The sequence below is a fragment of the Sander vitreus genome, chromosome 12, assembly GCF_031162955.1.
Source record: "Sander vitreus isolate 19-12246 chromosome 12, sanVit1, whole genome shotgun sequence".
Taxonomy (NCBI): domain Eukaryota; kingdom Metazoa; phylum Chordata; class Actinopteri; order Perciformes; family Percidae; genus Sander; species Sander vitreus.
In genome coordinates this window covers 25,548,972-25,567,913 of record NC_135866.1, presented here as the reverse complement: position 1 = coordinate 25,567,913, position 18,942 = coordinate 25,548,972, and the positions used below count along the sequence as shown (strand labels likewise).

At 39.0% G+C, this 18,942-nt stretch overlaps 1 protein-coding gene across 1 annotated transcript; it reads left to right on the top strand.

Annotated features, from left to right (window-relative positions):
• The first annotated feature begins 3,955 nt into the window (after nucleotides 1-3,955).
• On the top strand, nucleotides 3,956-18,072 carry LOC144527011 (myosin-7-like). Its single transcript, XM_078264826.1, has 37 exons — nucleotides 3,956-4,156; nucleotides 4,389-4,532; nucleotides 4,654-4,810; nucleotides 4,910-4,937; nucleotides 5,533-5,638; nucleotides 5,743-5,835; nucleotides 5,911-5,974; nucleotides 6,063-6,161; nucleotides 6,263-6,366; nucleotides 7,045-7,183; nucleotides 7,293-7,411; nucleotides 7,526-7,675; nucleotides 7,815-7,985; nucleotides 8,074-8,383; nucleotides 8,505-8,581; nucleotides 8,721-8,926; nucleotides 9,249-9,372; nucleotides 9,752-9,888; nucleotides 10,006-10,261; nucleotides 10,454-10,696; nucleotides 10,802-10,978; nucleotides 11,091-11,236; nucleotides 11,693-11,783; nucleotides 11,867-12,256; nucleotides 12,363-12,489; nucleotides 12,631-12,749; nucleotides 12,845-13,041; nucleotides 13,284-13,467; nucleotides 14,086-14,251; nucleotides 14,351-14,475; nucleotides 14,556-14,864; nucleotides 14,952-15,155; nucleotides 15,290-15,586; nucleotides 16,110-16,214; nucleotides 16,470-16,565; nucleotides 16,953-17,087; nucleotides 18,052-18,072. The coding sequence occupies exons 1-37, from the start codon at nucleotides 3,956-3,958 to the stop codon at nucleotides 18,070-18,072; spliced, it is 5,817 nt and encodes a 1,938-aa protein (XP_078120952.1).
• The last annotated feature ends 870 nt before the right edge of the window (nucleotides 18,073-18,942 follow it).

Genomic DNA, 18,942 nt, shown 5'->3' with positions numbered 1-18,942 from the left:
AAAAAAAAACACTTAAGACTTTAAAACTTAGGTTTTACTCAATGTTAATGTGATTTGATTTACATAAACTAACATAGTGTATAAACAATTTAGTGACTAAGAAATAATAATACACTTTATTTATATGGCACTGTTATAAGTGCTTTACAGTAAAAGCAGAGGAAAGAACAAACCTATAAATAGTTATGGAGTCACTGGTAAAATTAGAAAAAAAGCTTCCTGGTAAAATTGAGAAGAAGAAGAATTGCCTTAGAGAGTTGCTGATGTAATGAGTAGGTGACCAAAGCCCAGAGACATGTAGCAAAATGCTCCATCTAAATATCCCCCCCCCAGTTTGTATTTAATGAAATATATGTGGTGATATGTTTATTTGTTTTGACATAAACAAAGCATTTGAATCATGTTTCCGTTAATGAAAAGAAGTCTGACCTGTAAGGTCAGTGTTATCTTCACTTGGTCTTTAGCAGGGGCATGGCATCTCTCACTTCCATTTGGCACCCTGACGCCAGCTGTCAGTACCAGGCCCGGGAAGCTATCAGAATGGAAATAATCTCAGCACTTGTCAGCAGCTGTTGACCCTCTTTTTATCTCTTAACCTCTGAAGGGGCTGTGATTATTACTGGTGCTAGTGACTGGCTGTGCATTTTAGTTGCTATACAAAATGACAACGTATGTTGTTTATTGATTATGTGTTATTAAAATAGTGGGTTAGGTCATAAAATGTCAATCAAAATATGTTTTGGAGTATAAATCTGTAAGCTCGGTGAACAGCACCTAAGGGTGAGCAGTTGGTAGGTGTATAAACAGACTTTTAACGAGTAGATTTCAAAGATATCAAAATTATGACTAGAATTAAAATATGCTATAAAACTGAAGTAGCTCAGCAGGCTCCACATAGGGGTGGCATTTTAAATGGAATATTTAAAGTTGATGTGCTGTGAGAAATCCCTGTCACTCCCAGTGTATTTATGTGAGACAGAACCCAGTGCGAGGCCATCATCTGCTACAACTGATCCTAGATGCAGGCAAAGGCGGGATCCTGAAAGCCTCTGTGGCTGTTCTGCTCAATCAGTGCAGTGTGCTAAACAGGAATTTCACACAGTTATCTTTGTCCCTAAAGACACAACGACATGTCAACAGGACTGTAACTGAGGGGCCAGCTTTCACTGGCTGCTGACTGATAATGGGAGAAGGCTTCCACAGTGACCTTGGCATCGTATTGGAGCATATCATGCTGACATAGCCCTCTATTGCGTGTCATCATAACCGCCTTTCAGTGAATCTCAAGCATGTCACCTGTGGCAGACCTCTGTCTGTGTGCCTCGCACTTGCCGCCTGGTTAATCTCAGAGACAAATGTTCTGTCTTTAGACCGTACCATTTGGCTGTTTATGTTACTGCAAAGTCCATTCTATGATAACTAAACACAATATGTTACAAATGCCTCACTGCGATTTCACTTAAGCCTTCTGGGTAATGGAGACCCATACATGACATACTTCCCTGGAACATCTCTCCAGATATTTTCTGCGTCTTGCTTTGTGTTTAGACAACAATACCAATAGTTTACATTTATGAAATTCTCTGCATTATTGTAAAGCGTGCAAAGAACGTGAACTATCCTTTTGTTTTTTGCTTCTGTTCCACGACGCATTGATACATACATTGATGTGTACTTATTTCTTTCTCATTCTCCAACTCCTTTATTATTTAAAGGTTTACATGCAAAAATATATAGTTAGAATGTAATGTAATGATTTCTCAATTATTTTGCAATTATGCAAAACAAAACAGATATATAATTCATAACTTAAAGTGACTATATGTAACTTTTTAATGTCTCTGAAGCGCTGTCATTTTTCATACAATGGTCTTAACTGACCTGTAACAGCATGAGACCAACGAGACTAACAGTGAAAAGAACGCTATTTTGATATAGTTTTTAGTAAGGCATCTGCCCGGGTCAGATTTTTCCCGTGAAGTCACAGAATGATTTGCGGCAGGTAGACGGCGTTACAGTAACGCATTCTGAAGGGTCACAGATTTGTAACAGATGGAGACAATTACAGGATTGTAAATGATTCAAAACCCACCCCGGATTGGCCCTCAGTTATGTAATATGTCTATTTCATTAATAAAATAACTTTACAATGCACAATGTGGTCAGTAACCTACATTAAATTACGTCCCCCTTCCATTTAGCGCGGATGTTTTATTTCTTTTAGTCCATGTTTGTGTTGACCTACTATTTTCTTTCCCTTGTCCCCCTGTAACATTACTTGTGTAAAGCGTCTGTGGGTTTCATGAAATGCGCTATATAAGTTATTATTACGTTGCTTGCTACAACAATCTCTTAATGCTTTGGCTCGTGACACAGTGACAGTGATACCTGGTTTAGCTCACGAGACATCCAAAGTAGGCTAAGTTACCGTATTAAACACTTGAAATGCAAAGATGCATCTGTATGAATGATTTTCTGGTTGAGCAAAACATTCATTGCGACTATATGACCTCCTGGTAACGCTAACTCAGTAATATACAGCGTGCAATGCAGCACCGTATAGAAAAGACCTTTTCAACAGCAGGTGTGGTAAAAACACTACCACTTTTGTCCAAAGCGGCCGCTAGAATCAACACAAACTGAAAGTTACATATAGATTTCTTGTTTTCTTCTACTTTTTATTTAACCATTATATTTTTTAACTTTCTGTTTTGTTTTCTCTGGAAATCAGAGCAACTAGATTAGGGTTAAAAGTTGTATGACCTCATTTACCTTGAATAGAATCACAGATTCCTCTGGGTTTGAACATTGTAGAAAACATTTTGGATAATGTTAGTAGTACATAACTCAACGAAACATATAACAGGTCTAGTCGTTTTTTAGACATTTTAATTGACTTATTATGGAATTATGTAGAAACATATTTTAAGGATGTTTTCTTTCATTTTTTGTTAATACTGGTAAAATTGGCATTTGCCCTCTGATAGCTAACATCTGTTTGTCGACATCATTTTCTACTCAATCATATTTGATTGACTTGCCTGATAAAAAACACTAGGTTTCACAAATAAATACTTACTTTAAAATTGGAAAGGTTTTGACATCCTGAAGTTGGGCATATCACCATCTATTTAAATATCACCATATCTGTATAGATCATATACCATTTAAATATATTTAAACTGTTTTTTTTTACCAGTATGAGTGTTGCCTGTCTAAAGTGAGGATGCTTCTGCTCAGTACAGCATGTATTGTTCCTGTAACAGAAGCAGACTTAAAGGATGATGAGAAAGGAATTCCTCCCTGTGTCTATTTAGAGATTGAGTTGTGGTCCCCTGGCTGCTTGAGGATACCTATGATTAATCACTGCAGTGCATGGAGCTCCTAATATGGTTTCGTCAGGGGACCCCATCACTGATAAGACTCTGACCCGCTGATTTCTATATTGCTCTCCTCCACTCATTAACCCCCTCCCTTTCATGTACCCCCGACCCAACGCAGACACAATAACATTCCTGGACCCTGAATGCTCCTCCATATTTGGTAGAGAGGATTTGTTTATAAAGAGAACTCATGGTGAAACCCCCAATAGGTCACCATTCTATCTCAAGGTAAGGTCCAGGAACAATGGCTTACACATCCCACGCTACACTTTTGACTCTAAAGCATTACCTGTGTTGATGTGGACGGCAGACTAGTCTCTTCAGCTTCCGTTATTTATTTCCTTAGGACCATCACACCTCAGTCTCCGCGGTAGGGATTGGTAAGGTAAGAGCATCTGAAAAATTAAAATGTGTTTGATTTAAAAACAGTGAATTTCATGACGTAGGGATTAACAAATATAAAACCTGACTATATTGGCATAGGCGTTCTTTTTATCCTTCAGTTGCCTTTAGATAAATGCATACCAGCTGAATTTATATTGAGATTCTTTCTTCTGTAGACAAGGTGAAAAATGGGTGACGCTGCCATGAAAGACTTTGGGGCAGCAGCTCCGTACCTGAGGAAGTCAGACAGGGAGCGTCTGGAGGCCCAGACCCGTGCCTTCGACATGAAGAAGGAGTGCTTTGTTCCTGATACTGACGAGGAGTACGTGAAGGCTTCCATCACCAGCCGTGAGGGGGACAAAGTCACTGCTCTGACTGCAAAAGGGAAGGTCAGTGATGGATACAACTAGTTTCCTAATTAAGACACAGTGGTAATGCAAGTGATGATTCAAGTGGATTTGTCCTTTAGTCATACATATCAAAGAAACAGTAGAAACCAGAGACTCTTATGCACAGAGGCATGATGCGCCCTCCTACACTAAATACATTTAGTAAACAGTAGTTCTAATTCTAATTAAGGATAAATAATAGTGTATTAATTCTCACTATCTCCATTTTCAGATTGTCACAGTGAACGACTGTGAAGTACACCCTCAAAACCCGCCAAAGTTTGATAAAATTGAAGACATGGCGATGTTGACCTTCCTCCATGAGCCCGCTGTGCTGTTTAACCTCAAAGAGCGTTATGCAGCATGGATGATCTATGTAAGTTAAAAGCTTAGATTGTACCCTTCATCTACACTACAACTACATATTACATTCATATATCAATGGCTAATGTGATTGTATCTTAAAAACGTCTGCTTCCAAATTATCATTCTTACAGACCTACTCTGGGCTCTTCTGTGTGACTGTCAACCCCTACAAGTGGCTGCCAGTCTACAACCAAGAGGTGGTTGTTGCCTATAGAGGAAAGAAGAGGACTGAAGCTCCTCCCCATATTTTCTCCATCTCTGACAATGCCTACCAGTACATGCTTACTGGTAATTCACTTTCAGTTATCATATCTTCACAGAAAGGTGAAGTGTACAAATGCTAAGGAATCCTAGAATCCTTAAGTGACCCTTTCTTCTCTTTCCCAGACAGAGAAAATCAGTCAGTTCTCATCACGTAAGTTATGTTTTGATGACTATGTTATACTGCAATTGAGAATTATATAATGCTCTGAGAATTTTAGTAAGTGGCAATTCAGTAGCCAGCCATTGAATATAATTTGTTGGTTTTGTGAGTTTTTGCTGATATGCACCGGTAAATCCCAGTAATATGTTCTTTGTTTAAGTGGTATGTTATCAGTGAACAGTTGTGCATGCCCCAGTGGATGGGAATACCTGAATAAAAACATTTACATTAGATTATGGATTTGATGGCAAGAAACTAAATAACTAAACAACACTCAGCATGTATTCTTCAGGATAGTTTTTATGTTATATGGTTCAGCTACAAGCAAGCCATCAATACTGTAATAATTTGCTACTGTTTTATAAACTGCAATAGGCCAATGCAAAACAATTAATTGTAAAAAGGATAATGATAGATTATATTAGTATTTTAACAAGCGAAGAAAATTCCATGTATTCCACTGAAAAGGTGTATCAGTATTTACAGATTGTAACTTGTATGCATTTTTGTTGATTCATCAAAGACCTGACTAATTGTGTGTTGCCCATTTGTCTATTTATGAAAACAATCCAATTTGTGTCTTCAGTGGAGAATCTGGTGCTGGGAAAACTGTCAACACCAAGAGAGTCATCCAGTACTTTGCCAGCATCGCAGCTGCAGGCGGGAAGAAGGATGCAGGCTCCGAGAAAAAGGTTCAAATGCTTAAATGACATAAAATAGAACCTTTATCATCACAATGCATCATTTTCGTTAGTATTGTAGAGACAAATAGTGACCAATTTAACAAATCTTTTAGGGTACCCTGGAGGATCAAATCATTCAGGCTAACCCTGCTTTAGAGGCCTTTGGTAATGCCAAGACCATCAGGAATGACAACTCCTCCAGATTTGTAAGTTTCTGTCTGAAATGAATATACCTCGGTGCCTTTTCTATTTTTTAACTTTTCTTTTGTCATACATTGTAGGGCAAATTCATCCGAATTCACTTTGCAGCCAGTGGAAAGCTGGCCTCAGCTGATATTGAGACATGTAAGCAGTCTTTTCTCTAAACTTTCAATGTTTGTCCAATGTAAACAATGATCACCTTCACAGTTACTTAATGCAAATTCCTTTACAGATCTGCTGGAAAAGTCCCGTGTCACTTTTCAGCTTAAAGCTGAGAGAGATTACCACATCTTCTATCAGATCCTGTCTCAGAGGAAACCTGAGCTGCTTGGTAAATGAAAACAACTATACTTTGGACCAGTAACAACTAGTAGTTGTAATGTTGCTATATCCCTAGCATACAAAATATAACATTTCTGTTTTACTTTTCAGAAATGTTGCTTATCACCAACAACCCATATGACTACGCCTTCATCTCCCAAGGAGAGACAACAGTAGCCTCCATCAATGATTCTGAAGAGCTAATAGCAACAGATGTGAGTAGGGATGTACCATAATATAGTGATGGCTAAATGAAGCCTTGTGAAGCTTCGTGAACTGTTTTCTGAGCCAACTAGATGACACTCTTGGTTTAAAGAAAAAGACTCAAGGAATGGCATTTCAGTGTGCTATCAACCCTTTGTTGAACAGAGAGCGCCATCTACTGGGCTCAGAAAAAGGAAAAAATGGTTTGCAGGTTCATGAGGCTTCATTTGGCCATCACTAGCATACTGTCTGTGAAGTTTCTCAGTCATCCAGGGTCATAGTCATCCAGGGGAGGGTTAAAATCAAGGGCAACTGGAATTGGTAAAAGGTGCTCTGAAGACGTTTCGTCTCTCATCTGAGGAACTTCATTAGTTCTGACTGAACGTTATGGAAACCCAGCTAATTAACCTCTGTGGGGTCATTGTCAAGATGATCAATACCGCTTTGTTCGCCAACAATGATCATTCAGACTTGGCCTTGGGTGTCTCCAACAACCATAACGACTGTTGTTACAACAGCCAGGAGCAGTTGCTCTGGCTTCCCATGTGTTTTTCCCACGTTTAAAATATTACTCTTAAAAGTACAGCTTTATTGCCCGGATCTCTCCCGTCACTCTACTGCAAACCGTGATACAATGCAGAAAGTCAAAGACATCAGACATCAAATATAATACCCATCTTCTCATTCAGGAAGCCTTTGATGTGCTAGGCTTCACTCAAGAAGAGAAGAATGGCATTTACAAGATGACAGGAGCCATCATGCATCATGGAAATATGAAATTCAAGAACAAGCAACGTGAAGAGCAGGCAGAGGCTGATGGCACTGAAGGTGAGAGATGTTGTGGAAACAAAGTACAGCCAACGGTGCTAAAGGAATCAGGAATAAAAGAAACCTAATGCAAAAACCTTGATGAATTAATACCACAATTTCTCAACAGTTGCTGACAAAATTGCATATCTGATGGGCCTGAACTCTGCTGACCTCATCAAGGGTCTCTGTCACCCAAGAGTCAAAGTAGGAAATGAGTGGGTCACCAAGGGACAAAATGTCCAGCAGGTAAGAATTAAACTTTTTGGAAGGTGTCCCCTAAAGTACAAAAGATGAAGGAAGCAAAACTGAGTGCACAATAAGGGTTATTTAATGTAACTTTAAAGGTTGGATTTTCTTTAGGTGTACTATGCTGTTGGTGCACTGGCTAAATCAGTGTATGAGAAGATGTTTCTGTGGATGGTGGTGAGAATTAATCAATCCCTGGACACCAAGCAGCCTCGCCAGTATTTCATTGGTGTACTGGACATTGCTGGATTTGAGATCTTTGATGTGAGCTTCATCTATTTATGTTTATCTAATCTATATTATACAGGCAAATTAATTTATTCAACTCCATATTTTTTCAACTTAATGCAGGTAATGAAGATATGAGTATGGAAATGACTATAGTTTTGTCACTACATTACAGTTCAACACCTTTGAGCAGCTGTGCATCAACTTCACCAATGAAAAACTGCAACAGTTTTTCAACCACCACATGTTTGTGCTGGAGCAGGAAGAGTACAAGAAAGAGGGCATTGAATGGACTTTCATAGATTTTGGTATGGACTTGCAGGCCTGCATTGACCTGATTGAAAAGGTGAGAAGCTGGACTATTAACCATTCATGAATAAAAAAGCTTTAAAAAACATGTTCTTATCAAACCACTCATATTTTTGTCCCTTCAGCCCATGGGTATCATGTCCATCCTTGAAGAGGAGTGCATGTTCCCCAAAGCCTCTGATACCACCTTTAAAAGTAAGCTCTATGACAACCATCTGGGGAAATCTAACAACTTCCAGAAGCCCAGAATTGTTAAAGGGAAACCAGAGGCCCATTTCTCCCTGGTTCACTATGCTGGAACTGTTGATTATAATATCAACAACTGGCTGGTGAAGAACAAGGATCCTCTGAATGAGACCGTTGTAGGACTCTACCAGAAGTCTAATCTCAAACTGTTATCTGTCCTCTTCGCAAATTATGCTGGATCAGAAGCAGGTAGGAATAAACTGAATGTAGTACTGCATTAACCTCCACTGGGAATGTCAATATTATTTTTGAAAAGTTTATGCCTGTGTCTGTTAAGGCAATTTAACTGAGTTGTACACCGGTTTATTAGCTGAAGGTGGAAAGGGCAAAGGAGGAGGAAGCAAAAAGAAAGGTTCATCCTTCCAAACAGTGTCGGCCTTGCACAGGGTTAGTAAACATAAATATGTTTGAATGGCTATTCCATATGCAAAACAATGACTGATTCGTTTCACATTGGTAATAGAGATATGCGTCACAACAATAACCTAAACTGAGAGTTAAACACAGGGTTAAATTACCTCCTCAGGAGAACCTGCACAAGCTGATGACCAACTTGAGGTCTACTCACCCTCACTTTGTTCGCTGCATCATCCCCAATGAGACCAAGACTCCTGGGGCCATGGAGAACCCTCTGGTGATGCACCAGCTGCGCTGTAACGGTGTGCTGGAAGGCATCAGGATCTGCAGAAAGGGCTTCCCCAACAGGATCCTCTATGGAGATTTCAAACAGAGGTATTATCTCATATGTCAAATGTTTAGTCACATACTTTATAATTCCCAAAGAAAATGAAAATATTAGTAATGGACAAATGAAGCCTCATGAGGCTGTTTGAAATTTTGTATTTATTTTCTGAGCCCACTAGATGGCGCTCTTGGTTTAAAGAAAAAGGCTCAAGAAATTGCAATTCAGTGTGCTTTCAACCCTTTGTTGAACAAAGAGCACCATCTACTGGGCTCAGAAAATAAAGTAAAAATGGTTCACAAAGCTTCATGAGGCTTCATTCGGGCCAACACAAAGTAAATATTATTATCCAAACTATTTTTTCTTTTCTAGATATCGCATCCTGAATCCTGCTGCCATCCCTGAGGGTCAGTTTATTGACAGTAGAAAGGGAGCTGAGAAACTTCTTGGGTCTCTGGATATTGATCACAACCAATACAAGTTTGGCCACACTAAGGTAATTCATAAAAGAGAAAAGTCCAAAGCACATCTGCTACAAATGTTTAGTCTGTAATCAACGACGGAATGCAAAACGTAGCAGAACAGTAGTACAAGTAGAAGAAGAATAGTCTAGAAGAGTCATTAAATCAATAAACAATCTGAATAATGCTAGTTCAACAGCAATCTTATCTTAACTTATATTTGCCACTATAGGCTACTGGTTACACCAGACCAAATAGGCCTGTATCAGCAAAATCCAGGAGTGTGTTGCATTGAGCAAGAGTTCACTTGAGTTCAACTTTTAATTTCTAAGAGGAACAATGTATTATGCATTCTTTCAAAAGGGTGCAAGCACTTATGTGTAACACCTAGCGGATATTTACATGCTCCTTAAGGTGTTCTTCAAGGCTGGTCTTCTTGGGCTACTGGAGGAGATGAGGGATGAGCGTTTGTCACTGATCATCACTGGAATCCAGGCAAGAGCAAGAGGTCTGCTGGCAAGAGTAGAATTCCATAAGCTTTATGAAAGGAGGTAAGAGGAATCAGGAATTAAAAAAAAAAAAACTAAAACAAAGTAAATGATGACGATTATAAGTAATGATTTTGTTTTGTGTAAGTGGTAGTGATAACTTTGGTTGATCTTTGACAGAGATGCACTATTGGTGATCCAGTGGAACATCCGTGCCTTCATGGGGGTGAAGAATTGGCCCTGGATGAAGCTGTTCTTCAAGATCAAACCTCTGTTGAGATCTGCTGAGGCAGAAAAGGAGATGGCCAACATGAAGGAAGAATTCCTAAAGCTGAAGGAGGCTTACGCAAAATCTGAAGCTCGTAGAAAGGAACTAGAGGAGAAAATGGTTTCTCTTCTTCAAGAGAAGAATGACCTGCAGCTCCATGTCCAGGCTGTAAGTCTAATGACAGCATTCTTAATATTTTAATGTCAAAATGGTAATATAACAATACAGTATATATATATATACATACATATATATATATATATATATATATATATATATATATATATATTTATTAATCGTTTATATAGCAAATTATCCTATGTTAACAAAGTTATCAAATGAATGACCATTTCAATACAGGAGCAAGATAATCTTGCAGATGCTGAGGAAAGATGTGAGGGGCTGATCAAAAACAAGATTCAGCTGGAGGCAAAAGCCAAAGAGCTGACAGAAAGACTGGAGGATGAGGAGGAGATGAATTCTGAACTGACTGCTAAGAAGAGGAAGCTGGAGGATGAGTGCTCTGAGCTGAAGAAAGACATTGATGACTTAGAGTTAACTCTGGCTAAAGTGGAGAAAGAGAAGCATGCCACAGAGAACAAGGTATGACAATACCAGCTATTTCTATTTCTCTTAATATTAAGTACATGAACACGTAGCACATTTCTAACCAGTACACTTTTTCAATACCTATCTCTAATTTCCCAGGTGAAGAACCTGGTCGAAGAGATGTCTGCTCTGGATGAAATCATAGCTAAGCTGACCAAAGAAAAGAAAGCCTTACAGGAAGCTCATCAGCAAACGCTGGATGATCTGCAGAGTGAAGAAGACAAAGTCAACACTCTGACCAAGGCCAAGGCCAAGCTGGAGCAGCAAGTGGATGATGTGAGAATTCTACAACGTATTGTCGCAAGCTTAATTTAAAGTGTTTAGTAAGATCATATGCTCCTTGCATAATGAGGACTATAGTTTTACTTTCTGTAATGCTATTTTCCAGCTTGAAGGTTCACTGGAACAAGAGAAGAAGATTCGGATGGACCTTGAGAGAGCAAAGAGGAAACTAGAGGGAGACTTAAAATTAACCCAGGAGAGTCTAATGGACCTGGAGAATGACAAGCAGCAACTTGAAGAGCATCTGAAAAAGTAATCACATTATTCTACTGCAGAGATCTTTTTTCAGCCAAGGACCCATTACAAGATAGAGAATATACTGGGAACCCCCTAAGGTTCCTTGGAATAATTTGACATAGCATATTTTTTACACTTTGAGAGTCTTAGTTATGTGAAAGAACAACTCAAGGGAACAGTATTTGAAATATATTAGACATGTATTAAAGATATTTGCAGATTAAAGAGTTGGATTTGTTAGATTAGAACGTTATCTATGAACTATTATAGATTTAAAATTCAAAATATTCGTTAATTTATGAAGCCTTTTGTAAAAGCCCCAGGCAGAGTGCCATGGACCCCACTTTGAGAATCAGTGTTCTACTGTATGTACAGCATGTCTGTATATCATACAGTACACAAACGCTGTATAGAATACAGGCAAAACAGATGACCAGTTATACTAACTCTAACAACTTTATTTCACCACAGGAAAGATTTTGAAGTCAGTCAGCTCAACAATAGAATAGAAGATGAGCAGGCGGTAACAATTCAGCTTCAAAAGAAATTGAAGGAGCTCCAGGTAATGGACGATTCATGTGTAATGATTCAAAATTGGTGAAACACTCAATAGTAATTAGCAACTAAACAACCCTGCTTTTCTAGGCCCGCATTGAAGAGCTGGAAGAAGAGCTTGAGGCAGAGCGAGCTGCCCGAGCCAAAGTGGAGAAGCAGAGAGCAGACTTGGCCAGAGAGCTGGAGGAGATCAGTGAGAGGCTGGAGGAGGCTGGTGGAGCAACATCTGCTCAGATTGAGATGAACAAGAAGAGGGAGGCTGAGTTCCAGAAACTCCGCAGAGACCTTGAAGAGGCCACTCTGCAGCATGAAGCCACTGCTGCCACACTCAGGAAGAAACAAGCTGACAGTGTGGCTGACCTGGGAGAGCAGATTGACAACCTGCAGAGAGTCAAGCAGAAACTGGAGAAGGAGAAGAGCGAGCTCAGACTGGAGCTGGATGATGTGGTCTCCAATATGGAACATATTGTGAAGACAAAGGTTGGCTAAACTGACAAACAATTTTTTTTTGCTATTGTTGACATTGCACAGATATGTGGGTATTTCAGGTTAAATGGGAATATTTAAATGTTTATTTTAAATCTAGACAAATCTAGAGAAGACATGCAGGACTGTGGAAGATCAGATGAATGAATACAAGACCAAATTTGAAGAGGCTCAACGCTGCATCAATGACTTCAATATGCAAAAAGCAAAACTTCAAACTGAAAATGGTATATTTTTGCTATCTACTTGATGTATTTGATATCTGACAATTTTCATGTATACATTTTTCAAATGAATACTGAGAAAACAAAATTTCTTTCAAAAGTTAACTTTTTGGTGATACAAATATCTGCATTCGCCAATACAAGGTGAGCTCACAAGGCAGCTGGAAGAAAAGGATTCCCTGGTGTCTCAACTGACGAGGGGAAAAATGTCCTACACTCAACAAATTGAAGACCTAAAGCGACAACTGGAAGAGGAGACCAAGGTAAAATAAAGTTGCAGTGCCCAATTACACTGGACAGTCATTTCTAATTAAAGTGTATTACAGCGTTACTCATTCATTTAATTTTGTTTTGATAGGCAAAGAGTGCCCTGGCCCATGCAGTGCAGTCTGCTCGTCATGACTGTGACCTGCTCAGGGAGCAGTATGAGGAGGAGCAGGAGGCCAAGGCTGAATTGCAGCGAGGCATGTCCAAGGCCAACTCTGAGGTTGCTCAGTGGAGAACTAAATATGAAACTGATGCCATCCAGAGAACTGAGGAACTGGAGGAGGCCAAGTAAGACATTTTGAGATCCAAATTCATGATATTCATGATATTTAATTTCTAAATAGACATTTTTACTTTGTCTAGCAGATCAGCTTTTTGTTTGTGTTATGTTCCTACTAAAATGTAAGACGAACAAAAAGTTTGTCTGTTAGATGACCGAGCAGCCAGTCACGTTAGATGAATTTATTTGAATTTATCCAACAAGCACAACTGCAGGAACATTAAATGCTTTGAATGATCGATTTCTAAAGGAAAAAGCTGGCTCAGCGTCTGCAGGATGCTGAGGAGGCTGTGGAAGCAGTGAATGCTAAATGTTCGTCTCTGGAGAAGACCAAACACAGGCTGCAGAATGAGATTGAAGATCTCATGGTGGATGTGGAGAGGTCTAATGCTGCTGCTGCTGCTCTGGACAAGAAGCAAAGAAACTTTGACAAGGTAAAATACTACTTAGAATTTTCGAGCACCAAAAGTATCAATTTGCATTGTAGCCTCTGAACCTTTGTATCAGCAAAACATTGAACCTGCTATTGCCAGTAGTGCGGCTTCCTGTGGGAACACATTTACAGCTTAGAGCTGCCAAGTACAAGGATACTTTAGGGCAACTTCTCTGAAGCAGCTAGGGGTCATGTCCATTGCTCAAAGAAAGTCTAACAGGGGTTGTTTAACCCAGTTTGTAAAATTAGTAAAAGCCTGACTTTGGTGTCCCCCAGTGGTAGTATTTGTTGTTGGCATACACTGAGATGAATGGGCTAAAACATTGTACAAATGTTAACCAGTATTTTAATTATTCCACAAACGTACACATATGCCACCTGTAAAAGATGCACAAGCTGTAGAGAATGACTCTCCATCAGTCCAAATATTTTCATACATATATACCTAACACTAAAATTGTTTAGAGTTGGTGTGAGCTTTATATGTTCTCCACCTTGTAGTGCCGTTGTTATTAATGGGAGAAATTGTTTCATGCGAGGCAAATTCCCCAAGACTGTAGGCCTTTCTCCATTTGTCTGGCACATATACACTTACCGCTGGCCTTTCTTTCCACTGTAGGTCCTTTCTGAGTGGAAGCAGAAATACGAAGAGTCTCAGTGTGAGCTGGAGAGTTCCCAGAAGGAGGCCAGGGCTCTGAGCACTGACCTCTTTAAACTGAAGAACTCTTATGAGGAGTCTCTGGATCATCTGGAGACCATGAAGAGAGAGAACAAGAACTTACAGGGTAAGATCTACTGCCAGGGTTTGTGTCCAAGTTTCTGCAGACATATTTTATAGTTGAAATTGTAAACCCATCTAAATCACACTGCTTGGTATTCCACAGAGGAAATTTCTGACCTCACTGAGCAACTTGGTGAGAGTGGAAAGAACATCCATGAACTAGAGAAATTACGGAAACAACTGGAACAGGAGAAAAGTGAGATCCAGTCTGCTCTTGAGGAAGCTGAGGTACAGGCCTTCGGAATGAAACATTTTATGTAAATTCTTGTCAGCGGTTATGTATAACTCTGTACCCTCCTGTCCACCAGGCCTCCCTGGAGCATGAAGAGGGGAAGATTCTAAGAGCCCAGCTAGAGTTCAACCAAATTAAAGCTGAGATTGAACGCAAACTAGCTGAGAAAGATGAGGAGATGGAGCAGTGCAAGAGGAACCTGCAGAGGATGATAGACACCCTGCAGAGCTCTCTTGAGGCTGAGTGTCGCAGCAGGAATGAGGCTCTCCGTTTGAAGAAGAAGATGGAGGGAGACCTCAATGAGATGGAGATCCAGCTGAGCCAGGCCAACAGGCAGGCAGCTGAGGCACAGAAACAACTTAAATCTGTTCATGCACATCTCAAGGTAAACTGAAAACGAAAGGCTCACTCCCTTAAGATGTTTCAAATTCAAACTGATTCTAAACAATGTGGTTGATATCATACTATGAAGGATTGCCAAATTCAGCTGGATGAGGCTGTTCGGGCGAATGATGATCTTAAAGAGAACATGGCCATTGTTGAGAGGCGCAACAACCTTCTTCAGGCTGAACTGGAGGAGCTCAGGTCTGCTCTGGAGCAAACTGAGAGAGGTCGCAAACTTGCTGAGCAAGAGCTGCTGGATGTTAGTGAAAGGGTGCAGCTCCTGCACTCACAGGTGAGAACTCATAATTTAATGCAACAACCATGGATGACTGACTGGTTTTCTTGGACATTATAAAGAAATCAAAAGCATTGCTATTTCTAAGTGCAGTAATATTTTCTCAAATCTCACACCTCGAAAATATGTAGAACACCAGCCTGATAAACCAGAAGAAGAAACTTGAGGTCGATGCTTCCCAGCTTCAAAGTGAAGTGGAGGAAGCAGTGCAGGAGTGCAGAAACGCTGAGGAGAAGGCCAAGAAGGCCATTACTGATGCTGCCATGATGGCAGAGGAGCTGAAGAAAGAGCAGGACACCAGTGCTCACCTGGAGCGTATGAAGAAGAACATGGAGCAAACCATCAAAGACCTGCAGCACCGTCTGGATGAAGCTGAACAGATCGCCATGAAGGGAGGCAAGAAGCAGGTGCAGAAGCTCGAGGCCAGGGTAAGAGAAGTTTACCAATATACAAATCATCAATTTTTGCAAGTACAATTGTGGGACCAACATTCATTTTATATTCATAAAGATGTAGTATCATATTTTGAACTCTAAAACAGTCTATCAAATCCTAAGATAAATGTGTTTGTTATATAATTCAATTCCTTCACCAGGCAGTCACTTACTTTGTCTTTCTGCTGTTTGATTATGGGCAGATGGGTTTATCAGAGCTTTGAGACTGTAACATGTACCTGAAATTGAGGGAATTATTGTAATTGTTGGGGCTTTGTAAATTATAGTGTGGTCTAGTCCTACTCTATCTGTAAAGTGTCTTGAGATAACTCTTGTTATGATTTGATACTATAAATAAAACTGAATTGAATTGAAATTGGCTACAAAGCTCTGTAGAGCCGCACAGTTGGCTGAGAAGTGTCTTGAAGTGAAATGTTAAAATATATTGATTAATGTTTTGAGCTTAGCTCCTTGTGAACCAGTGAATTTCTAATAAATCCTTTTCTGATGTTTTCAGGTGAGGGAGCTGGAGAATGAGGTGGAGTCGGAGCAGAAGAAGAGCAGTGAAGCCGTGAAGGGAATCCGCAAATATGAGAGACGCATCAAAGAGCTCACTTACCAGGTGATTTGTTTTGCCTATTTCCATAACCTATACAAATAGCAACAAGTGTATTAGTGTATTATCATCCATACAATATATACCATTAAAAGGTGTCTTCTTAGCCTGCTCACAAATATGCCTTTATGCATGGGTCCACAAAATATTGTTCCACTATACCACATCTACTTTTCCAATTTTGTTAAAATTAAGATGCTATATGAAGAGAATACTCCTTATCAAACTTGTGAGTTTCTCCTATTCCCTTGATTTATACAGACTGAGGAAGACCGCAAGAATATGGTGCGTCTGCAGGACCTGGTTGACAAACTGCAGCTGAAAGTCAAAGCCTATAAGAGAGCTGCTGAGGAGGCTGTAAGTGTGGACTGGAAAAGCTGTATTTCATTTGTGCTGTGTGCTCAAGATGTATATGTTGTTTCTTTATTGTTTTAAATTCATACATTTAAATTGAGGCTTAAAAATACTTTTTCACTCATAGTTACTGTAGTTTATAGCATGCCTATATTATACATTGTGTAGATGCTAAAATACTACTAAAAAACTAGCTGTTTTGAATTCAAGCCAGGAAACATCTCAGCCTCCACTGTGACTTCTTTAAGATCTAGTTGGTGAACTACAAACCAGTGTTAAAGCTGTGTTTACCCTTTCATCAGATCATGTGGCTTTAAGTCAATTCCCTCAGGTTCATTGCCTATTGTAGTAATAGAATATTGTGGCCTGTGTTTTTGTTGAATCCTGTAGGAAGAGCAGGCCAATACTCATCTGGGCAAGTTCCGCAAACTGCAGCACGAGTTGGATGAGGCTGAAGAGCGAGCTGATATCGCTGAGTCACAGGTCAACAAGCTGCGTGCCAAGAGCCGTGATGTGGGCTCCAAGGTAAGAAGCTACACTTCATACTGTATACTGTCCTACTACCTTCACAATATTGCACACTATCTTTTAATCATCCTCATTCCCATATCAATGTAACCCATTTAAGCTGTTTTTTTATTTGTAATGCAAAATAATTATAGAAATGATCATTTGTAATGGGAGTAAAAAAAAACAGACCAGACTTTGTATAGATCAATTTTATTAAATTTTTTTTATTGATTTGTTAAACTGGATTAGTGCAATTTAGTAGGTTAGTGCTATGCATTTTTTGTCACACAGAAAGCATTACATATTATTTTCTAAAATAATTACATTTCTGGGCATGTTATGCCTTTGTTAATTTTTTTTTTTTTTAACTGTATGAATGTCTAATGTATTTTATTTTCTAGCCCTTCTTCTCTTCCCCTAAGTGGCTTTGTCACTTGTCAGGCCGCCATTGTAAATAAGAACCTGTTCCTAATAACTTGCCTGTAAAAATGCAGGTAGAGAGAGATGGGGAACACCATGCAACAAAGGGTCCCAGTTTGAAAGATAAATGTTTTAAATGTCTTAAAAAGACTAAATGATTTCCTCAGAACTTAGGCTTCGAATTCTCGTTTTTAGTTTAAAAAAACCCAAATGGTTTGAGACTAAACTCAAGAGGGCTTGGCTCTTTAACTTTTTATAATATTTAAAACACTTTCCTCCATATACTACATTCAGTGCTACATTGTTAAAATGAATCTAATCCCACAAAATCAACATTAATTGTCAAGCATTTAAAATGATTTGTGTCCAAGCCAACATACTACAGTAAAGGAATGTGGGCAGTAAAATAAATGTTCAATGTTCATGTAGAATTACTGTCAGAATCACTAACTTGTAAAATTGTAGCCAAGTTACCTTTGATAACACTTGTTGAGTCTTGTTGGTCCTCTGTCCCTAATCCATCTCTGTTTGTCTACTGTCTTATCATTCTTCATCACAGAAAGGGTTAGATGAGGAGTGAAGCTCACAGACGACGACCTAAGACCTCCGGGATCTTCTGTGCTGTGGTCCCCTTTGTCGTCAAAGTAACTGTAGAATAAAGAAAAGTGCATTACAATTAACGTGTCGAGTCCTCATTTATTTCAATCAGGAATAATTCTCCACATTAACCTGGAGAGGCAGGGTCAGTGGGGAGACCTGTCATATACAAATTGTATGTTAAAGCTTTCACTTTATCATCAATGAAAACAATCACCTAGTTGTTAAATTTGACATGAGAAGGGTTAACATTAAAAAGCACAAAAGAAACAGACAAAAAAAGTGTACAGCTAATCAATACCTATTACAAAACTAATTTGTTCACTTTCTGCAGAGGGTCCACATGGAGAAGGGTTACTATCACACTCCTGCCACCTTGTGCTGAAGCTCTGAACTGTTCTCTGACTTATTATGGTTGCAGAGATGTTTTTGACAATCTGACAAACACACTGATTATCACTGTTTTAACTGACACCCATCAACCCTAAAAGTTACTTTAGTTACTTTAAAGATTACTTGTTAGTCAGATTGTTAAAAAAATTCTCTTCCAGTTTTGTCCCTACCTATATAGTTATTTCTAGGTAGGGATGTATGACTAGATAGGCTTAGAATGATACTGTATATCAGCTTGACAACATATAGGAACAATATTGGCTTTTTTTACAACATAGTACATGAGTTAGTAATCGTTATATTAACTTTTGTATAGCACACTTCATAAAAGAAATGCAGCACAATGTGCTTTACAATAAGATAAAAAAGACAAAAAAGGAACATTTAATGTAAATTAAGATGGAAAATAAAACACACTATACTAAATATAAGTAAAAGAAATAAGATAAAAATATAATAC